This window comes from Solanum lycopersicum, chromosome 11 (assembly GCF_036512215.1).
Source record: "Solanum lycopersicum chromosome 11, SLM_r2.1".
In the NCBI taxonomy this organism is placed as follows: Eukaryota; Viridiplantae; Streptophyta; class Magnoliopsida; order Solanales; family Solanaceae; genus Solanum; species Solanum lycopersicum.
The window spans coordinates 18,634,364-18,656,575 of record NC_090810.1 but is presented as its reverse complement, the minus strand read 5'-3'; the positions used below and the strand labels follow the sequence as shown (position 1 = coordinate 18,656,575).

The window sequence follows — 22,212 nt, the reverse complement described above, 5'->3', positions numbered from 1 at the left end:
AGAGGAGTTTCAAATAGTAAACAAAATATTACATAATGAAATGATGATGATCACAAAAAAGAAACAAAATTGTTATGAACAAAGTGACAAAGGAATGTAGGGAAACATTAACTAACAGTAACATGCATAAAAAGAGAAAGAAATAGTAAGACAAGAAACACCATATTTACACACAATTTTACAAGAATATATCAAAACAAGAGCTAGTAATCAAAGTTTTTCTGTCCACATTCCAACCAACATATTACAACCACATTCTGTATACATTGTTTTCTTCTTCTCCATCCATTGCAAACCCTTTACTTGCTTGTAGCAAAACAATCCAAAAACAAATAAATATCCCACACTCAAAATCAAATTTAATATCAACAAGAAAAATAGAATTTTTAAAAGCTATGAAAGAACAAAATAACAGAACCCTTTCTGCCTTTGCAAGCTTTTTCAACAACATAATCTGTTTGTCTTTAATCAGAAGACTTGGTCTTGGATCTGTAGACAAGCTTCTTCCTCTTAGATGTTTGGTTATCAAATGTAAGCACCACCTTCCCTGCTTCTGGCGCGGTATAGTTGTTGGTGATCACCGTTTCATTTGCCGCTGCAATCTTTCTTGATTTCTCGACGATGATCGTGTACCCACCTTCAGCACTTGGCACAAATTCAGCTCCATAACACACATCCCATCCTACTACTCTTGCTTCCCACACCAAATTACTCTTCTGCAAGTTATAAAGTAAATCTCTTATATATACTCCGACAAATACGTTTTAGCATAGAGGATGTTAGTATATATACCTCAGTAACTGGAAATTCAACCGTGTGTTTGGAAGCAGGCTTAACGGTATCCTCAGTGGCAGAGTCAGCAATGGTGAATTCCTGTTCACCCTCCCTGCTAAGTCCACCATATTGAACTGGAACTTGCTCAGGGACAATGTATCTGATTGTCAACACACAGATCAATATTCAATTGAAAGAAAAAAGACTATAGTTATAAAAAAAAAAAAAGGAGTAGTCAGTCCACTGACTTGAAGAGAGTCTCAGCAGATCGTGAAGCACCAGCAAACACAAACTTGCTCTTGGTCCTGGTAGTGAAAAGTGCATTGATCATCCTGTAGTAAGCTGGATACCACCATGGCACATTGATGAACACCTTTATCATTACCGTCAACATAAAAAAAAAAAAAGTCGGTCCTGTTAATAATTCAGAATTGATACATATTATAAATGATTGAGATCTTATTATTGAAAGTATACCTGCTTGGCAACAAATTCAGGGTAGTTGTCCTGGAGTAACTGAAGTGCACGGTTGGTAGCCTGGCGAAGTTCTTTCTTGTAAAGGTAAAGTCCAGGTGAATTTTTGAGATCAATAACCTGAACAAAAGTGCATATGCCATCAGGGCTAAAATCAAGATTCCTGATTGATTTCTCCATGAACTGAATACGCCATCTAAGAAACTTGTCCATTTTCTCCTTATCAGCAAAAGTATTCTGATACAATTCATTGTCCTGAAATGCCCCAAATGCATTGTAACAAACTGGATGTCCTTCCTTGTCCACACCATGATTGTACACCACTTTTTCTAGTCCTAATCCTGACAGATCTTCTTCCAAAAGTTCATCAATGTTAAACTCCTTACGCCATGCTACCACACTCTTCAGCATAGCAAAAGCTTCCTTCACTTTGAAATCTCTGGCTCTGAGGAACTTGAGAAGGATCACATCACTTCTTTCATCAGCTAATAAGGGAATTCCCCAGATGGAAACTTCTTCCTCTGTTGCTGCGACTTCTTCTGCCGGAACTGCTGCATCCTCCTCAACCGGTGCAGTACTGGTGGCAGTCACTTCAACAATCGTCTCTTTGATTTCTTCAACGGCTTTAGAACCATCCTCCTCATCTGCTGTAACCTTTTCAGTCACTTTCTCAACCGTCTCCGATGGATCTGCTGACGCCGGAGTTTCTTTCTTCTCTTCCACAACAGGTGGAACTTCTTTCTTCTCTTCCACTACAGGTGTAGTTTCTTTCTTCTCTTCTACCACCGCTGCTGGAACTGGTGGTTCTTCCTTCACCGGCTCTGTGGTTGCCGGTGCAGCATCGGTGGTGGGTTCCTCAGCAGCAGATTCTTCCTTTTTCTCCTCCTCTGCCACAGCAATAGCTACTGCTTCAGCCTCTGGTTTCTTCTCCTCCTCCTTGACCGGAGGAGCAGTGAATTCATGTTTGTTCAGAGCATCTTGAACCAACTCTTTCAACTCCGCTAAAGCCTTTTGTTCAGGATTTGGTAGTTCTTCAACTTTATTGCTCTCTTCCTTAAAAGAAGCAGATTCAGTAACTGGAGTTTTTTCCTTATCAGTTTCCTCCGTCACCGGATCAGCAGATTTTTCCGGTGTCTCAGGAACAGGTACCGGTTCAGGTTGAGGGGTTGATTCCTTTTCCGGCACAGGGACATCAGCCACAGTTGTCGGTGGCGTAGTCTCATCAGAAGCAGGTTTCTTGGTTTCTTCAGCCATTTTCCAGTGATACGAATTCTCAAGAGAAAAAGGGTAAAGAAGGTATTTTTAGACGTGGGGATGAAGTTATGGAGGAAGTGATGGTTGAAAATGGAGATGATGGTGAGTGTATAAGTATATGTTGTATAGAGGTGGCGGGGGTGGGGTGAGGGGTAAGGAACAGACTGTCTATGACTTGGTTTGCCAGCTCGTTACCTCTCTAATCATGGGGTCCACGACAATTCAAACCGATATAATTATAGTTTTTTTTTTTCTTTTAAATAGGGTATCAAATGTAATCATTGTTGGCCAGAATCTTCTTTGCTATTATCATAGTTGGCCTCCATCAACTTTCTTAATCCCTTTATGAATTCATCAAACTTTGCCTTTCTTTTTAGTTCATATTCATTTAATTACTTACCTTTTTTAAATTCATATTCCATTTAATTTCTTGCTTCTGCTTTTTTTTTTTTTAAAATGAATTAATATGTTTTAATTTACTATATTTTCCTTTAATAATATATTTGGCCTTTCATAGGGCGGCGGCCGGCTTGTGGTTACGCCCTAGAAAAATGTTTGATGCATATTTGGAAGATTTATGTTATATTATTATTATACTCAGAATCTATTTATTACTATTAATTTAGTTTTTTTATTATCAAGGTAACTCATTATTAAAAAAATACTTTTTCTTTTTTTAAAAAAAATTTATGTTATATAATTTAATTGAACACAAATTTAGAAATAGAAAAACACTTCATCTGATTGTTTGAATATAAAGTGGACTTTTTGTGGAATAAATGAACCCAACATTAATAAAATATTAATAGTTTTATCAAATATTTTTCTAATAAAATGTGTCATTATTTCTAGTACCTACTAAAAAAAGACGTGATAAAAATAAGAGACAGGTATAAAAATGAAAGTTACCTACTACTCCCTCCCTGTTGTTCATATTAAGTGATTTTTTTAATTTTTTTTCATGCTTTAAAATAAATGAATAATGCATAATTCAAGAAAAATATTGGCCTTATTTCATATTTACTATTTATTTAATGAATTTCTTAATTACCTTACATGTTATAGGAGAACAATTTAAAAATTAATAGTTAATAATAACTTTAAATTTATTTTTTAAAATATTTTTCTTATAAAATACTTTCAATAATTCACTTAATACAATAAGAAAGTATTATGTAAGTCAATTTAATTTCTAAATAAATGTTATAAATGAAACTTGAAAAATTATGCTCTTCCATTACCATTTCTCTTTATATATATATATATATATATATATATATATATATATATATATATATATATTATCAACACATGTTATGATGGAGTGATGGAGTTATATCTGTTAGCCAATCTGTGTTATCAAAACGAGAAATTACTGGTTATAATAAATTTATTCAGAAACACGAAGTAACTGAAATTTATAGAACCAGTAAGCAAGATGAACAAAAATTTATTTATCAAAAATACTTGAATCTGTAAAAACTTACCAGAATCTGAAATAATATTTGTAGTTTGGAAGAAAATCAAGTCCCCTGAATTCACAGTGTCCCCTTAAGAAAATTATTCCCCTCTAGTATCCGAGGTTTGATTTGAAATATAACCTCCCAGAGTAAAATGATCTTAATCAGTAAGTGTAGATACCAAAAACTCTACTGTCAGCGAATCAAACCACAGTAGGAAAGTACACGAAGAAATATGTGTTGAAGAAGAAGGAAGATCAGAAAATTCGTTAGAAAATATTTTGAAGACTGAGTGGTATTTATAGGCAAGAAGAATATATTCTGAAAGGTTGCAACCCTTTCAGAATTGACACGAGCATTAATGAAAGGTTGCAAACTTTCAAATGGTATTGACTGTTCCTGAAAGTTGCAACCTTTCAGAACAGTCATGGCAGGAACTTTAAATATAACGAAAAATAAAACGGTCACACGCGCGGATCAGAAACGGGCCGGGTTAACTAAAAAGTTGAAAACATTTCAATTAACTTCTGTTATCAACTAATTAGTTGAAAATATTTTTTGGCCATTTAATTAATTAAATTAATAATTAAAATAAATTTTGTTCAAAAAATAATCTCTCTATCATTTGCCAAAGCCGAAGCCGAAGCGGAAGCGAGCGCGACGACGGTGGCGCGAGGGGGTCCGTCTTTCCAACTCTTTTAACAATTAATAGGAGTGCTTATGTATTTAAACTCTCCTATTTTCCTTTCCAAAACCGATGAGGGACAATTGTCTCTTTCATTAAAGTATAAGAGGACTTTTCAAGTTCTGAACTTTTCAAATTCTTCTTCTTCACTCTATTTCCCATCAATTCTTGCTACATACCCAACAATTTCATTATTAATCAGATATTTCATTCGATTTTTGAGTATGAAAAAATTATATTGAAAGTGTCACCACGAATAAATTTGATAGTACACAATTCAAATTTAGTTGAAACTTCAATTCGAACTCTGAACACTTGATGAAAAATAAAAATAAATTCATTATACTTTAACCTTATGCTACTAATTAGTGTATGCATTTTATGACTTGATGTTTTAGATGATCACCCAATAACTTTTTTAACTAAAAAATATAGTTTTTTTTAGGTATTATTTTCACAAAATTTAAAAGTATAAAGAAAATTTTAAATCTGATAATCCTATATTGAAGATAGATAGAATGTACTAAAATATTTTTTAATTTTATAGTTTGTAAATGTCAATTGAAAATTTTAAATGAAAAATTATTTTAAAAGACAATATTTAAAATAAACTTAAAACAATTATCAAACAAATAAAATAAATTAAGTAGCCTATTATTTTATGGATATGTTTATAGCTCCAAGTAAGTATACAAAGTTTGAGGTGATATGTAGTCTCTCATGAAACCATTCTTATTCTTAGGTTTCCTCTGTCTTTAATATTTATCTAAAGATTAGTGGTTTATGTTGTTTTCCCTCTTTAATTGGTTTGGATTGGGGAGGGAGGGAGAGTTACCTTCCAACTTTTATGCCAAATATCTATTCTTTAATTTTATAGTTTTACTCCAAGTTTTCTAACATGTCTTTTTCATGATTTAATTTATTAACTTATAGAGATGAGTATGTATTCCAAAATATCAAGAAAAATCCATTCCTCATCTTTAGTCAAAATATCAAAAGGGTAAGATTAGGTAAAATCATACAAGTCTACTTCGGCCAACAAAAATAAATTAAACCATAATTAAATTTCAAAACCGTGAGCAACCTTGAAAACACAAAGACAATGTGTACAATAGAACACTATTATTTCAAAGCTTCAAGGGATGGCATAAAAATAATTGTTTTTGGCACAATAAATTATTCAAATTCAACGTTTATTCAAAACTAATAAAACAAAATTAATATTCTACACATTTATTTTATTTTCCTATAATTATTATGTATTTATACATTAATTTATTATTCAATCATATAAATACTGTGTGGTAATAACTTTTTATTTTAAATGTTTAGACTACACTACAGTTCAATAAAGTGTATAACAAATAAAATAGTACTTATCTTTAGATTTTCATTTTTTATATTTATTTATTAATTTAGTTAAAAAGAGATTTTTATAGAATTGCATAACACTTTAATTTAAACATCTCATGTAATATATTAAATATTACAAGATTAGAAAATATGTTGATACATTATGTATATATATAATAACCAAAAATATTTTTAAAAATTAAATTATTTTTCTTAAAATTTTGGCATATCAAAATTAGGACGAATAAATTAAAATAAATATGTAATGTCTTTGTAACTATTACGTCCACGCTAAATATATAACGGTGAATATTATAAATGATTATGATTAAGTGGTTAAATATATTTTAGAAAAATGTTGGACTTGAAGAAATAATAATAGAATTATTGGGTATTGGCATTTTATAATGATGATGAGCTCACATTGAATCCCAAGATTTTATTCCTCAATCCAATTACAGCAGTAGCCACGCTGACATGCCTGTTATCAAATATTTATAAATTAATTTCCGTAGGCCATTTAGTTGCATGACACGTGTAATTCGAAGGCTATCCTTGTCATCAGCCCCAGGTAACCAGTCTGTCAGAGAATCCTCTAATTTCAAAATACCCAACCAGTTCTTTTCTCTAATAGAGTATTATTTCTCTCCATTTTTAATTATTATAGTTTATTTTTTAAAAATTAAATTATAAGAATTTTAATTGATATTTTATAATATATTAATAAGTAAATTATTATAATTTATGATTTTTTTTGCATAATTTTAAAATATTTAAATTTTTTATTTAAAATATTAAATATAAGTAATCTAATTTAATATACAAAATTAATTAAATCAATTTTTGAAAGTACAATATGACAAATAAAAATGGATAGATAATATTTTATTTGCACGATATTAGTTGATCATTTTACCAAAAGTAGTTTCATAGTAGTTTATCACCTTACTAAATCAAGAAAATATTAATTAATTTTTTCTATATTGTCTTTACAAATAATTCTTTTCGAAAGTGTTCACATTTGTTTATAAAATTTCTAAGAAGTTCTTTACAGGTGAATTGGTAAATTTATTTCTTATTTATGATTTTTTTTAATATACGTGTAAAAAGAAAGCGATCGACTTGTATGGGATACAAGGAGTACTTGTCATTTCATAAAATCAATACATAAATGATTGTATCATTTTTTATATTTTATCTGTTAGAGTTATTATCTTTGAAAGTGTGAATTTGACGAACATAGGAAAACTAAATAATTAATTCATATTCATTGATCAATGTAATTAATTAAAATAAATAAATAAATCTATGTTTATTTAATAAAATTTTGACTTCAAGAAAACACTAAATAAGGGTATAATAATAAATTTACTTAATTTTTAAAGAACGTAAAATCTAACGGCGACAACTGAATAAGAATGGAGAGAGTATTTCAAACCGGAATACTCATTGATCCCAAAAGAAACACCCTCTTATACAACTTTAATTTAATACTAATATTAATAAGTTACTTCATTATAAGTAAAATATTGGATCTTTCTCGTAATTCAAAATAAGTGATTTTTTCAAAGTTTAAGAGAGTTATAGTAAGAAAATGCCTCAACAGTATTATTTTTGGGAAAATTACAGAAATAACATACTTTTAAGGTAAAATTACAATTTATCCCTTAAAAGTTTATAATTACAGAAATCTTTCAAATGGACATAATAATATAAGCGCCGACACATTAAAAAGAGGATCGGATACATTAATGGACAAAATATCAAACCATTGATACATTAAAATAGGTTCGGATACATGCGCTGATACATTTAAAAGAGGGCCGGATACATTAATGGAGGGTTCGGATACATTAATAGCCAAAAAATCAAAGCGCCGATACATTAAAAAGAGGTTCAGATACATGCGCCGATACATTAAAAAGAGGGCCGAATACATTAATGGAGGGTCGGATACATTAATAACATTTTATACTTAAGAGAAAAATGAGGAATTTTGGAGATTTGTAAAACTTATAAGGGATAATGGTAATAAGTAAACTAAAAGGTTAGAATTCTGTAATTATTCCATAATTTTAAGAGAATTAATTGTTTATATGTTTTATTTTACTTCGAAATATTTAAATTTTAAAGAATAGTTTAAAATTACCTATAAGAGTAAAAATGAAAAGTGATATTCAATTATGTACGCCCTAATTTTTTTCTTAATATATTGCCTCGACAATTACTTATTTCGAAATAGAGTGTGGTAACTAATTTTTGAATACTTGATTGTATGTGTAGTCCATGCTAATAATATAAACTTTTTAAATTAGTATAAAGTATTATAACATGTGAAATAAGTTATATGAAATTGAAGGAAAATATTAGGGGCCTCAATGAGACGGTTCAGTCGATTTTAAAAATATATATATCATTCTAACTTTTTTGATATTTCATACCAGGGCCTCAACATATAACTAAAATTAGATTTTAAAAGTCATCCCAAGTATATTGATTTCTCTTTGATATCGGTACAATTCAATTAATTTTTTATTTTTCAAACTTTTAAAATATTAGCTCAAAATATACTATTATTAAATTATTTTCTTTTACAAATATGTTGTTGAATAAACACTTCAATTTTTGACCAATAAGTCAAGAATGTAAAACCTTATTATTGTTTGATCTTTTATATTTAATAAGAGTTCTTATATATATTTTGTTGTATTGTTTGATGGAGTATCTATTATAGTATCATTTAATTTTGAACCTAATTAAATAAGGGAAATATTTAAAAGTTATATTTATATATAAAATGTTATACAATATATTCATATATTAAATCTAACTTATTGCTAAAATACAAAATATATTTGCGTACACATAAGGTTAATCAGTTAGGTTTAGAATTTTTTGGGTAAATGCAATTTCAAATAAATAACATAGATTAACATCATTAAAAGCATTATAAGACTTAATAAATCATAGAAACTCATATTCATTGAATTGAAACCTGGTTTGATAAATTGAAGATTGAATTGAGAACTTGAAATATTTAGGGACCCCATGGCGGAAAGGACTTTATGGGTGAATACATGCATACCTTGAATCTAGAAGCTCAAAAGAATGAAAGATTAAGACTTGGATGAACCCTAGGTCTCCCTTGGACTTGACAGGAATTGGAGAGTGAATTTGGTCAAGTTTAAGGATTAAAGGATAATGAGTTGAAAATAGGTAAATTGGGGGCTTAAAATATTTATGAGGCTCAGGGTAGAAGTTAAAAGACATTGTATTGGTTTAAAATAATTAGGAAAAGACCCAATCGTACTGTACACCCGTAGAAAGGTTTCTTGGAACCTTGATTTAACCAACTTTTGGCAGAACCTATGTACGTCTTATAGGTCCTCCGAAGGCCCGTACATGCCAACCGTAGAAACCAACTTTGATCCTCAAAATTTAACTAAGTCTGAGACTCACGTACGAGACCTATCTATGACTTTTAAAATGATTGATAGACCATCCCGGTAAATCGTAAAAACGGGTACTAGGACTTGATTTCAAAAGTTATTTTTCCACTTTCTATGGTTGACATCTACAGTCCATATAAACTAATATGCTCCGTAGTTGGAGACCCATTGAAATACCCTCGAAACTCTATTACCTAAGCTAGAGCCTAACCTAATTTTTTATGACCTAAAAAGGGGTAGTTACATTCCTAAGTTTTGGGGAAAGAGTCGTGGAAGTTTGGAGTCTTGAAAATTTAACTCCGCATTGCGGACCTCACACGAGGTCTTCTGCCTCAAAAATCATTTTTGAAAAATTAACTTGGACCCTGCTGCGCGTTGTAGACCCACCTACAATTCTTGATAATTTCAGGATTTTATGAAAAGTCAAGTTGGACTTTCGCTTTAAGGTCCAACTAGTGAAGGGGTGTTTTGGGTATTTGGGAGGATTAATATATATAGTTTTTAGTCATTTTACACTAATTCCCAAATCAAAAATACAAAAACTCAATTAAAAGTCAAAAAAATATTGAAGCTCTTCATTCTCTCTAGTTTCTCTCTCTCTCCTAAAACTCCATTGAAGAACTTTGGAGCTCCAAGAAGAGGATCAATTCTCAAAGGATTCAACTCAATTTTTTGGCTAAATCATTATTAAGATATGATTCTTTCACTCTTAGGATTCCTTTCCCCAAGAAGTCCCTCCAAAGATGTTTTAAAAATTCTACAAAAATTAGGGGTTTTCTCTACACACGGGTCTTCTTTGAAAAATGAAATTATGAATTAATTATGATGACTTAAGGTTGTTGAGGTGTATAATTATGGATAATTGTTGTTGTTCACTTGGAATTCCCCTGGACTTCTTTCCCAATTTCATAAATCTTGGATTTGATATGGTGAATTGATTGAAGATGATGAATATATCTATTGTTTATATTGATGTTAGTTATGTTATTGCTTCATGAATTACCTTATATTATGTGTTCGTTATGCATTTTTGGGTCATTAAAGCATGAAGTTCAAGGAAGGGTAAAAAGGTATGAATGTTCGTTCTTCCTTGAACTCTAGTATGAAAGATGAATTTCTTAGAAAGTAATGATGCTATATTTAATGTGTTATTGTGTGGTGGGTGACAAGGTCCCCTCATCATTAACCTTATACACTTGAATTAACTATGAAATATGTATGATATGGTATGATCGTTATATGATTGAAAGGTATTTCTCATGATTATAATGAAATGTTAAAGTAAAAGGTTTACTCACTTGCTAGTATATCTAAAGTGAAAGGATTGTTCTCACTTATAAATCTCTATGAGCTATTATGATAATATGTTTGCATAAGAGTCTAGTAAAGGCTAATGTGAACTTATGTGATGAATAAATATGATTACTAAAGGGAATAAATATTTAGAACCAAAAGGGCATGTAAATGATATAAGGGTCTCAAGTTTAGTATGTCCGGCTCCCCACATGGGTTTCCTCATGTTTAGCAAGTCCCTATTTCCCAAGATATTTGCTGTCTCATGAGATGGAAACCCCCCACGATTAGCAAGTTAGGGTTTCTAGTATAAATATCCTTGAATCTTAACTATGTGCCCACGTAGGACTCTATCTTAGTGGATCCACCTAGATAACTAAGAACGAAAGGTTACACCTTAGGCAAGTGCTAACCCTCTGTTTTTGGTCTGGGATTAGAACACCAATTTCCATGTAGCTCACGTGGTCTAATCTCGATTATTGCAACCTCTTTCTGTAATATAAAAGTAAATGAATAAAGAAAATGTATGATTCTTGCTAAGGATTTCTTTAGGGGTTCTACATAGTGTGAAGGAGGGTATGAGACTTCTCTTACACATTGCACTTGCGGGATCCTAATAGATGGTTGTAGTAGTGTTCTCTTATGACTATGTTGACTATGAGTTATCTGTGATCCTTACGCTAAGTTATGATATGATATTAGCAATATATGTATGAAGTGGGTTGCTTAATGTGATACTAAGCTTTGGATGAAGTTATGGGACTCTATTCTTTGTATTGCACTGGTATTGCTTGGGTTGTCAACATGTTGGGATGGTATCATGTTGGGTTGGCTTATGATGCTTAATTTATTTGCATATTGGATTTACTTAGTAAAAAGCATGTTTTGACTAAAATGACCTTTTATACATGCATTGATGATTTTTGTGCATAGAAGCCATACTTAGTACGTGTGATGTACTAACCCATATTTTTTTCTCTTTTTCCTATCATTGTAGGTTCGGGCCTTTGAGAAGATTTCAAGGCAATCTCTTAAGACACTTGGATTTGCTTCTCCAAGTTGGTGAGTCCTGAAGTCTGAGGACAAGACCCTATGTTCTAGCTTTTTAGTTCTTTTGTTATTTTAAAATTCATTGTTGTACTTTCCTACTTCTAGACTTCTTATTGATGTAAGGGCTAAGTCCCAATTCTTACACTTTTATTGTATAGATGGTATGATGTGACTAAGTAAGATTCTATATTCATATATGAAGTGAAGTTGAACTTCCAAAGTAAAAGTTTTAAATTTTTCCGTACTTTTATTGTATGATATATGATATGATGAATGTTAAGGGCTTGTATAATACCTCTTTGAGGTTGAATACGCCTGTTATGACTAGAGGGTGCTCTCAGATCGTGACACCCATAGACACCGATTTCAACCCCAAAAATTTTATTTTCTACCATTTTCCAAAATCTGAGGTGTTACAATACCAAAGGTAAATCTAAGTATTATTAAACCAAACCTAGTTGGATACTCCAAAAGGTACACTCATGCGCAACTTTAAATAAAGCTCGAACAGACCCCATAAGCTTGACATGTAAATAAAATAACTATGTCTATAAGAAATAAGTGCCTCTAACCTAGATCCCACAAGTGTACATTGGTCCTCGAACCCCAAGTGATAGCCTCTTACTAGAGATGACGACCTACAACCGCAAAGAATCAGCCTTAGACTGAGAATACAACCTTTAACCATAAACATCAACCTCAAACTAAATATAACGACCTCAAACTGTAAACATCAAATTAGAAGCAAAAGTTGTTTTACTGTATAGTCAACTCCTAGCCCCACTAGCAAGAGTGATAAAAGGAATGTCGACTTCAAAGAGGATCTTAAGTAGGCTCCAAGATACCATGGATAGACGTCCATTCCCAAAGATATCACAAAAAATTCTAAGCTTGAAGTAATCCAATCTCCACAAAGAACATAATCTCTGGTAATGTACCAGAGTCACAGAAGTAGGGAGAGAAGACAAAAGGGATGACAAGCTGCACAAACGCCTAAACTAAGACTCATTATATTAGGCCCAAGTTTGTTATTCCAGCATATAAGGATTGAGTTCATATGAATGACATCAGAGACATACCGAATTCACAAGGCTCACGGGTCGAATGGAACACCATTGTATCCTAGACTAACGCCAAAACATACTTCAGGAGACACATGTAACATAATTAAGTCATATAGCATGTTGCACACATAAACAATCCCCAACCAACAACGTACTACCCTCTAAACAATAACAATCAACCCTAAATTATAGTTTTTAAGATGAAAAGCATGAATAACTAAGTACCACCCCCAATTCACACTATCATCACTAACTCACAAATTCAGGCTCAGTTTAGTTCGAAAGGAAGATGTAGCATACATGTAGGTCGACTATGCGCCATCCAAATCACGAGCCCAAAGCTTTTCTTTTGAAAATGGCCTCTGGATGTTGTCACACCATCTAGAATAGGATCCCACTTTCAATATATTCGTAGAGACACTAAAATCACACAAAACATAGAAAGACCAATTTTGGAGTCCAACATGAATTATAGATTTGTGGCAAAAATTTCTGAATTGACTTCATCAAGAGGTCCTAAACTATGCCTCAAACTTGTTTCCAGAATTGGACAAAATTCAAGTCTAATATAGTGGAAAAACCAATAAGAAAAGAACCCTAAATTTATTACCAAAACGGGGGAAGCGGCAGCAACTTATAAGTGAAATTAACCTGGAATAAAGGTTAACCAACATAACACAATGATTCCACCATTTAGCCGATCGGTGTAGAGAAATCTATGTCTAACCTTTAGGAGGCTACAAGTTGTCCTTAGGAATCCTTCTCTTTTGTATAGCTTTCGTGAAGTATGTTTATTATTGTTTTGTTGAAATCTAATGTATTTCACTCTTTTCACAAGATGGCTCGTACGAGCCGTGAGATAGCTCAGAGTAGGGGGTTCTCATGATAAGTAGGGGGTGCAATACCACTACTAGGGAGAGAGAGAGAGAGAGTGCATGGTCTGGAGCCCGCATGGGATCCTATAGTAGCCCATGTTCTAGAGTAGTCAGTGGGGACGGTACCAGCTCAACCACAACCTGCACCGACTATGACCACGAATCTCCAGGCAATCAATTTCAACTTCTAATCGTTCTTGGGTAAGAAATATCCTAGACTCTTTATTTAATGCCTAGTCACGAAGGCAGACTCACTTTAAAGCTAAAAGTGAGTTTTTTGGGTTTTTTCTGGTCCAATTTGGCGATGGATTGTATGTGTGTGCAACATGATATGTAACTTACCTGTGTTACTACGTTTATCCTAAATCATGTTTTGGACTTAGTTTAGGATATACTTGCCTTATACCCACGAACTTTGTCATTTTGATGTCTCCGACGTTGTTTGGACAAACTAGGTCCTTATAGGCTTAAATAACAGACTGGGGTCTTATAGAATAAGCCTTAGTGTAGGCATTTGTGCAACGTTGTGTACCTCTTTATTTCTCTGCCTATATTCTACACTCTGATGATTTACCTGATGGACTACGTCATGTGAAGGCTTGAGATTTAGTTTTTCTAGGCTTGGAGCCTTCCAGGATGCTTGTAGGTGGATATAATTCCATAATGAATTGGTCTTGATGTTAGTTGGGGATTAATTATATGCATCTGTAGCATGCTAGGTCACTTACTTGTGTTACTACGTGTCTCCTGAAGCATGTTTTGGCCTTAGTCTAGGATAAATTGTTGTTGCCTTAGACCCTTAAACCTTGTGACTTTTATATGTCTCCGACATCATTTGAATACACTAGGTCCTTGATGGCTGGAATAGCAGAATTTGGTCTGATAGAATTAGCCATATTTTTTGGTTTGCTTTCTATTTCTGTTTTTTCTTATTGTTACTATTAGTTTCTGGTTAGTTCTACCCTTGCACTCTCTACTTATTGTTTTGGTTACCTATTGGCTTACCTATTGATGAGTTATAGTAGGTTCCATTATAACTCGAGAAGTTAGATCGTGAAATTACCCTTCAAATACCTAGGTGTTACTCTCACCACCAAGAGGACCGAAGCAGTACAATATAAGCCCTGATAAACAAAATGCTTGCAAAGATAAAGCCATGGACTGCTAGATACCTATCTATGTTGAAATAGTGCAGTTAATCAAAGTTGTAATCTTTTGAGTCCAGATTTACTGGTCACAAGCATTTCTCTTATATAAAATAACGTTACAAATAGTAGAATTCATATGCAAAAGGTTCTCATGGTCGGGTGGAGCTAACACAATAAACATTGCACTAATCGCTTGGGAAAGACATTATAGTCCTTAAACTGCTGGAGGTTTGGGATTTCTTGATATATGCAAAGATGTCATGATCTAGATTGTCGTGATTGGCTCCCACACTACAACTCGGTGGGATAATGTCACGACCCACAAGTACACCATAGAAGTTAGAGTATCCTTGTGTCGTCACACGACAAATGAGACTTCAAGAAGTATCATCTAAGTCTCTCGTATCATTCATTGCATAATAAACATAATAAAATAGGTAAGAATTTAGAACTTTCTTCATACACGAAGAACGCTTTCATAAGAATTGCACAAGCGGAAGACTTTCATTTAAACCATTAAATCTTTCCAACATCTACTTGAACCATCTAATCTTTAGAGTACACATTACTTGGGACTAATCCCATACAAGACAATAAAATAAATACTATGACATAAGGGACATGTAGATATTGTCCTTGAATCAATGAGTACTCACCGATATTTCATCTTCAACCCTTAGAAATCTATCCATCCTTTATAGCAAGTCAAGACTTCCAATTCCTTACACTTTAGTCAAAAAGGGAAAAGAAGGGGTTAGCACATTAGATGTACTAAGTATGGAAGCCATGCAAAAACCATGAAAAAGGGACATTTAGTAAATAACATACTTTTCATGAATTTCAATTAAAACATCATACTATAAGCATAAGAACAACGTTTAACAACTTACAAAACACATAAGAAATAATTTAAGCAAAAATCCACATTTTAGGAACACTTTCCAGTGAACTCACTTCACTGTACAATGAACTCAATTCACTGTTACAGTGATGTTCTTCCACTTCACTTAGTTTCACGACCCAAAACCGGGCCACAACTGGCACCCACACTTACCCTCCTATATGAGCGAACCAACCAATCTAAACTCTAGCATTTCAATGTAATATCAACAGAAAATAATGCGGAAGACTTAAACTCATAATTAAAAACCAATTCAATAACTTCTAAAATTCAACATCTATTATTCCCCAGAATCTGGAAGTCATCACCACAAGAACATCTATGATCAAATGACTAAACTAAGAGTATTCTAAAAGCTAAAACAAGTAAAAGCTAGTCCATGCCGGAACTCCAAGGCATCAAGACATGAGGAAGAAAGTCCAGTCCAAGCTAGAAGCGTTAGCTCACCCTGAAGATCCGATGTGACGAAGACTGGCTAGAATTGCGGTTGAGTTGAAGACGACGACACGTTTGCTGCACTCCACAAATAACAAGAAGAAAACATAAAAGTAGGGGTCAATACAAAACACGGGTACTGAGTAGATATCATCGGCCAACTCAAAATAGAAAATAGTATATACCAAGTAATATCATAAAATCAACTATGATACTCAACATGTAGCAGCAACAAGTACTATATCATTAACAATTACCGTCAAGTTCACACATGAGGACTCAAGCCTCAATACCATACTCATTTTGGGAATTATGTTAATTAGATTGAGTATATTAACATCTTTCAAGATTCATTATCTTTATTTCTGTTGTGTCGGTACGTGACACTCCGCTCCCTCAATATTCATTAATCCTCTTGTGTCGGTACGTGACACTCCGATCCCCTAAATCTATGTGTCGGTTCGTGACACCCGATCCCCTAAATCTACATATCGGTTCGTGACACCTGATCCCCTAATTCTACGTGTTAGTTCGTGACACCCGATCCCCTAAATCTACGTGTCAGTTCATGACACCCGATCCCCTAATTCTACGTGTCGGTTCGTGACACCCGATCCCCTAAATCTACGTGTCGGTTCGTGACACCCGCTCCACTAATCTCATTCTATCAATTCATCAAGCCTTCTCTCTTACCAAGGCATCATCAATCTCATTACTTTAGTTTTTATCAAGCCTTCTCTCATACCAAGGCATCATCATTAACAAAGAGATAAGGTTTGTATCAAGATTTGGGATTCAAAAGCTTCATCATGCTCATATAATCACAATTATATAATCACATTCATGCAAGCATACAATTAAGCACATAGCAGGGTTTACAATACTATCAATACATATCATTCGCTATTAAGAGTTTACTACGAATATCGTAAAAACCATAACCTACCTCCACCGAAGATTAGTGATCAAGCAAGCAATTCCCCAAAGCTTTGTTCTTCTTCCTCCTCGTTCGACTCTCTCTCTCTCTTTGTTCTTTCTATTTTCTTTATTCAAACCCTCTTTCTTTTACCCTAATTAGCATATAATTAAGAATAAAAGATGGAAATAATAACCCACTAATTAACTTAAGGTTACCTCTTTTAACCCAAGTAATTAGACTTATTAACATTAACCCACTAACTTTATAATTAAAGCAGGAATAGTCAAAAATGTCCCTCAAAACAATTAAGGAAATCCGACCCAGACTGGGATTACACAGTCTGTGACGGCCCGTCGCGCCTGCGATGGTCCGTCTTGCTGCTCCGTCACAGAGTTCAGACACCCAATTTCCTTGAAGAGTCTGTGACGGTCCGTCGTGCCCACGACGGTCCGTCCTGCCATGTCGTTACGAAGTTCAGAGAGTCGATTTCAGTACCAATTTTTCAGAATTTCTAAGTGTTTTGAAACGAGACCCTGCGACGGTCCGTCATGCCTATGACGGTCCATCGTGGGGTCCGTCACCTCAGCCAGTTTTCCAGAAATAAAATTTGCTGCTCAAAACGACTAAACAGGTCGTTACAATAGATACCAATTTACCCATCGTTCGTCCTCGAACGATCACAAGAAGAAAAACAAGGGCGAGAAGGAGTACCTGAATCTTTAAACAGATGTGGGTATCTTTCTTGCATATCGGCCTCCTTCTCCCAAGTGGTTTCTTCAACCGACTGATTCTTCCATCGCACCTTGATGGATGCAATCTCCCTTGACCTCAACTTGCGAACTTCTCTATCTAAAATAGCAACAGGCTCCTCCTCATAAGACAAATTCTCATCAAGTAGGACCAAATCCCAACGGATAATGTAGTTTCCATCCCCATGATATCTTTTCAACATAGACACATGGAATACCGGATGCACTCCGGACAGCCCTGGAGGCAAGGCTAACTCGTAAGCCACCTCCCCTACTCGCTTAAGTACTTCAAATGGTCCAATGTACCTTGGGCTTAGCTTACCTCTTTTACCAAACCGCATCACCCCTTTCATGGGCGAAACCTTCAACAAAACTTGTTCACCCTCCATGAACTCTAAGTCTCTAACCTTTCGGTCTGCATATTATTTTTGCCTACTTTGCGCCGCTAAAAGCTTTTCTTGAATAGACTTCACTTTCTCTAATGAATCCTTCAAAAGGTCAGTACCCCAAGGTCTAACCTCAAATGCATCAAACCACCCAATGGGAGACCTACATCTCCTCCCATACAATGCTTCAAATGGGGCCATGTCAATACTTGAGTGATAGCTATTATTGTATGAAAACTCCGCTAAGGGTAAGAAGTTATCCCAATGACCACCAAATTCTATCACACATGCACGAAGCATATCCTCCAATACTTGAATCGTTCGCTCAGACTGACCATCGGTCTGAGGATGGAATGCTGTACTAAGGTCCAACCTAGTACCCAATTCAGCATGCAATGTTTTCCAAAACTTAGAAGTAAACTGCGTACCTCTATCTGATATAATGGATAGTGGAACTCCATGCAATCGAACGATTTCTGAGATATAGATTTTGGCTAACTTCTCGGCATTGTAAGTCACCTTGACCGGAATGAAATGAGCAGATTTAGTTAACCTATCAACAATCACCCAAATAGAGTCATACTTACCCATTGTCTTTGGAAGACCAACCACAAAATCCATTGCAATTCTCTCCCACTTCCATTCAGGAATGGGCATTCTCTGAAGTGTTCCTCTGGGCCTCTGGTGTTCATACTTTACTTGTTGACAATTTGGACACTTGGCAATAAAATCAACAATATCACGCTTCATTCTACCCCACCAAAAGTGTTGCTTTAGGTCACAGTGCATCTTGGTTGCACCCGGATGTATAGAATACCTTGAACTATGAGCCTCTGTCAGAATAGTGTTGATCAAATCACCGACGCGGGGTACACATACCCTTCCCTTAATCCTCAAAACACCTTCCTCATCGATTGTTGCTTCTTTAGCCTCTCCTTGCAACACTTTGTCTCGGATCCGGTTCAATTTCTCATCATTAAACTGCTTTCCCTTAATCTTGTCAAGGAAGGAAGATCTTGCCTCCACACAAGATAAAAATCCTCCTTTCTCATTTACTTCTAATCTCATAAGGTCGTTAGCCAGAATTTGAACTTCTCTAGCCAATGGGCGTCTAGAAACTTGCAAGTGAGCTAGACTTCCCATGCTCCCCGCCTTTCTACTTAAAGCATCCGCCACAACATTCGCTTTCCCCGGATGATACAAAATAGTTATATCGTAGTCCTTCAGTAGTTCCATCCATCTCCTCTGTCTCAAGTTCAAATCTTTCTGAGTAAAGACATGATGATCCGTGTAGAATTCGCACTTAACCCCATATAAATAGTGCCTCCATTGCTTTAATGCAAACACTACCGCGGCCAATTCCAAATCATGGGTTGGATAGTTACGTTCATGCACCTTTAATTGCCTTGAAGCATACGCAATTACATTCTTCTCTTGCATTAGCACTGCACCCAAACCAGAATAGGATGCATCACAATAAACAATGAAGTTCTTACCCTCTACTGGCAAGGTAAGGATAGGTGCGGTAGTCAACAAGGTCTTGAGCTTCTGAAAGCTTTCTTCACACTCGTACGACCATACAAATGGAACATTCTTCTTAGTCAAGTTCGTCAATTGGGAAGCAATGGAAGAGAATCCCTTGACAAATCGACGGTAGTAGCTAGCTAACCCAACAAATCTCCTTATTTCGGACACATTAGATGGTCTTACCCAATTCTTCACTGTTTCAATCTTAGAAGGATCCACCATCACTCCATCCTTAGAAACTACATGCCCCAAGAAGGACACTGCATCTAGCCAAAACTCACACTAAGAGAACTTGGCATAAAGCTTTTTCTCTCTCAACATTTCCAATACCATTCTCAAATGCTCCTCATGTTCTTTCTTACTTTTAGAGTATATCAGTATATCATCAATAAATACGATCACAAAGAGATCCAAATATGGCTTAAAAATCCTGTTCATCAAACTCATGAACGCAGCAGGGGCATTTGTAAGACCAAAAGACATCACTATAAATTCGTAATGCCCATACCTGGTTCTAAAAATAGTCTTTAGCACATCCGTTGCCCGTATTTTCAATTGATGATAACCGGATCTCAAGTCAATCTTAGAGAAGACACAAGCACCTTGTAACTGATCGAACAAGTCATCAATGCGAGGAAGAGGATACTTGTTCTTAATAGTTACCTTGTTCAACTACCGGTAGTCTATGCACATCCGAAAACTTCCATCCTTCTTCTTCACAAACAAAACCGGAGCACCCCAAGGAGATGCACTTGGTCTAATGAAGCCTTTGCTCAACAACTCTTGAAGTTGGGCCTTTAACTCTCTTAACTCTGCGGGAGCCATTCTATAAGGGGGTATAGAAATGGGGCGAGTGCGCGGTTCAAGATCAATACAGAAGTCAATATCCCTATCTGGTGGCATACCAGGAAGATCTGCAGGGAACACATCCAAAAACTCACGGACTACCGAAACCGACTCAATCGAAGGTACTTGGGTAGTGTCATCCTTGAGATGTGCCAAGAAAGCTAAACACCCTTTACTAACCATTTTCTTAGCACGAAGAAAGGAGATGATACGCACCAGATTGGAAGTGTAGTCCCCCTCCCACACTAACGGATATGTCCCAGGTTTGGCTAACGTCACAGTCTTAGCATTACAATCCAAGATCGCAAAATTCGGAGAAAGCCAAGTCATACCCAGAATTATATCAAAGTCAACCATTTCTAAGATAACCAAATCTACATAAGTGTTACTCCCCATAAAAGTCACCAAACAAGACCTATACACTTTTTCAACTATCACAGACTCACCCACCGGAGTAGAAACACGAATAGGCATGTCAAGTAATTCACAATGTAAATTAAGACCATTAGCAAATGAGGAAGATACATAAGAAAATGTGGATCCGAGATCAAACAATACAGAAGCCATGCAATCACAAACCAAAAGATTACCTGTGATGACAGCATCAGATGCCTCCGCTTCAGACCGCCTAGGGAAAGCGTAACAATGGGTCCTATCGTTTGTCTGTCCGTTGCCCCTACCCTGTTGTGATGTAGTGGCTCCAGTTTGCCCATCACCCCGGCCATTTTGGTGACCACCATTAGCTCGACCACCACGTCCTCCAGAATAACGACCTCTACCATGACCAGCTCTACCTCTAGCTATTGGGGGTCTATAACTCTGTTTTGGACAATTCCTCCTAATATGTACAGTCTCTCCACATCCATAACACTCTCTAGAGTCAAGCATAGGTCTCTCAGAGAAGTTTTGACCGGTCTGAGGTGGACCCCCAACTACAGTTTGTAGTGAAGACTGAATTAGTCGAACTGAGTAACCTCCGGAACCCTGCCCTCTAGAGTAAGAACCATTAAACTCACCTCCCTTTCGAAACCTTTTTGATTTCGATGCCATGGTGAATTCATCTGGCTTCACTCCTTCTACCTCTACCACGAAATCTACCACTTCTTGGAAGGATTTTGCCGTAGCCGCTACCTGTAAGGCTGAAATCCGCAACTCTGACCTCAACCCCTTCACAAAACGACGAATCCGCTCTTGTGGACTGAAACAAAGTTGGGTGGAATATCTGGATAGTGCACGAAACTTAGCCTCATATGCAGAAACCGACATCCTACCTTGCTCCAGACTTAAGAATTCATCTCTTTTCCTATCCCTCAAAGTCCGCGGGATATACTTCTCCATAAACAAGCTAGAGAATGATGCCCAAGTCATAGGTGTTGCCTCTGTCGGTTGACACTCAACATGTGATCGCCACCACATTTTGGCGTTCCCTTGAAAGTGATAAGTCACAAACTCAACACCAAACCGTTCTACTATACCCATCTTGTGTTAGCTCATGACAATCAACCAGAAAATTGTAGGCATCCTCAGATTCAGCACCCTTGAAGACTGGAGGTTTCAATTTTAAGAACTT

General features: G+C 35.2%; 1 protein-coding gene across 1 annotated transcript; it reads right to left on the bottom strand.

The window, feature by feature from the left end:
- Positions 1-146: 146 nt before the first annotated feature.
- LOC101255264 (patellin-3-like) lies at positions 147-2,825 on the bottom strand. The gene is made up of 4 exons (XM_004250797.5): positions 1,252-2,825; positions 1,023-1,147; positions 793-934; positions 147-716 (listed from the first exon to the last, which is right to left on the bottom strand). Exons 1-4 carry the CDS (start codon positions 2,500-2,502, stop codon positions 465-467), a joined length of 1,770 nt encoding a protein of 589 aa, XP_004250845.2. The 5' UTR covers positions 2,503-2,825; the 3' UTR covers positions 147-464.
- Positions 2,826-22,212: the final 19,387 nt, after the last annotated feature.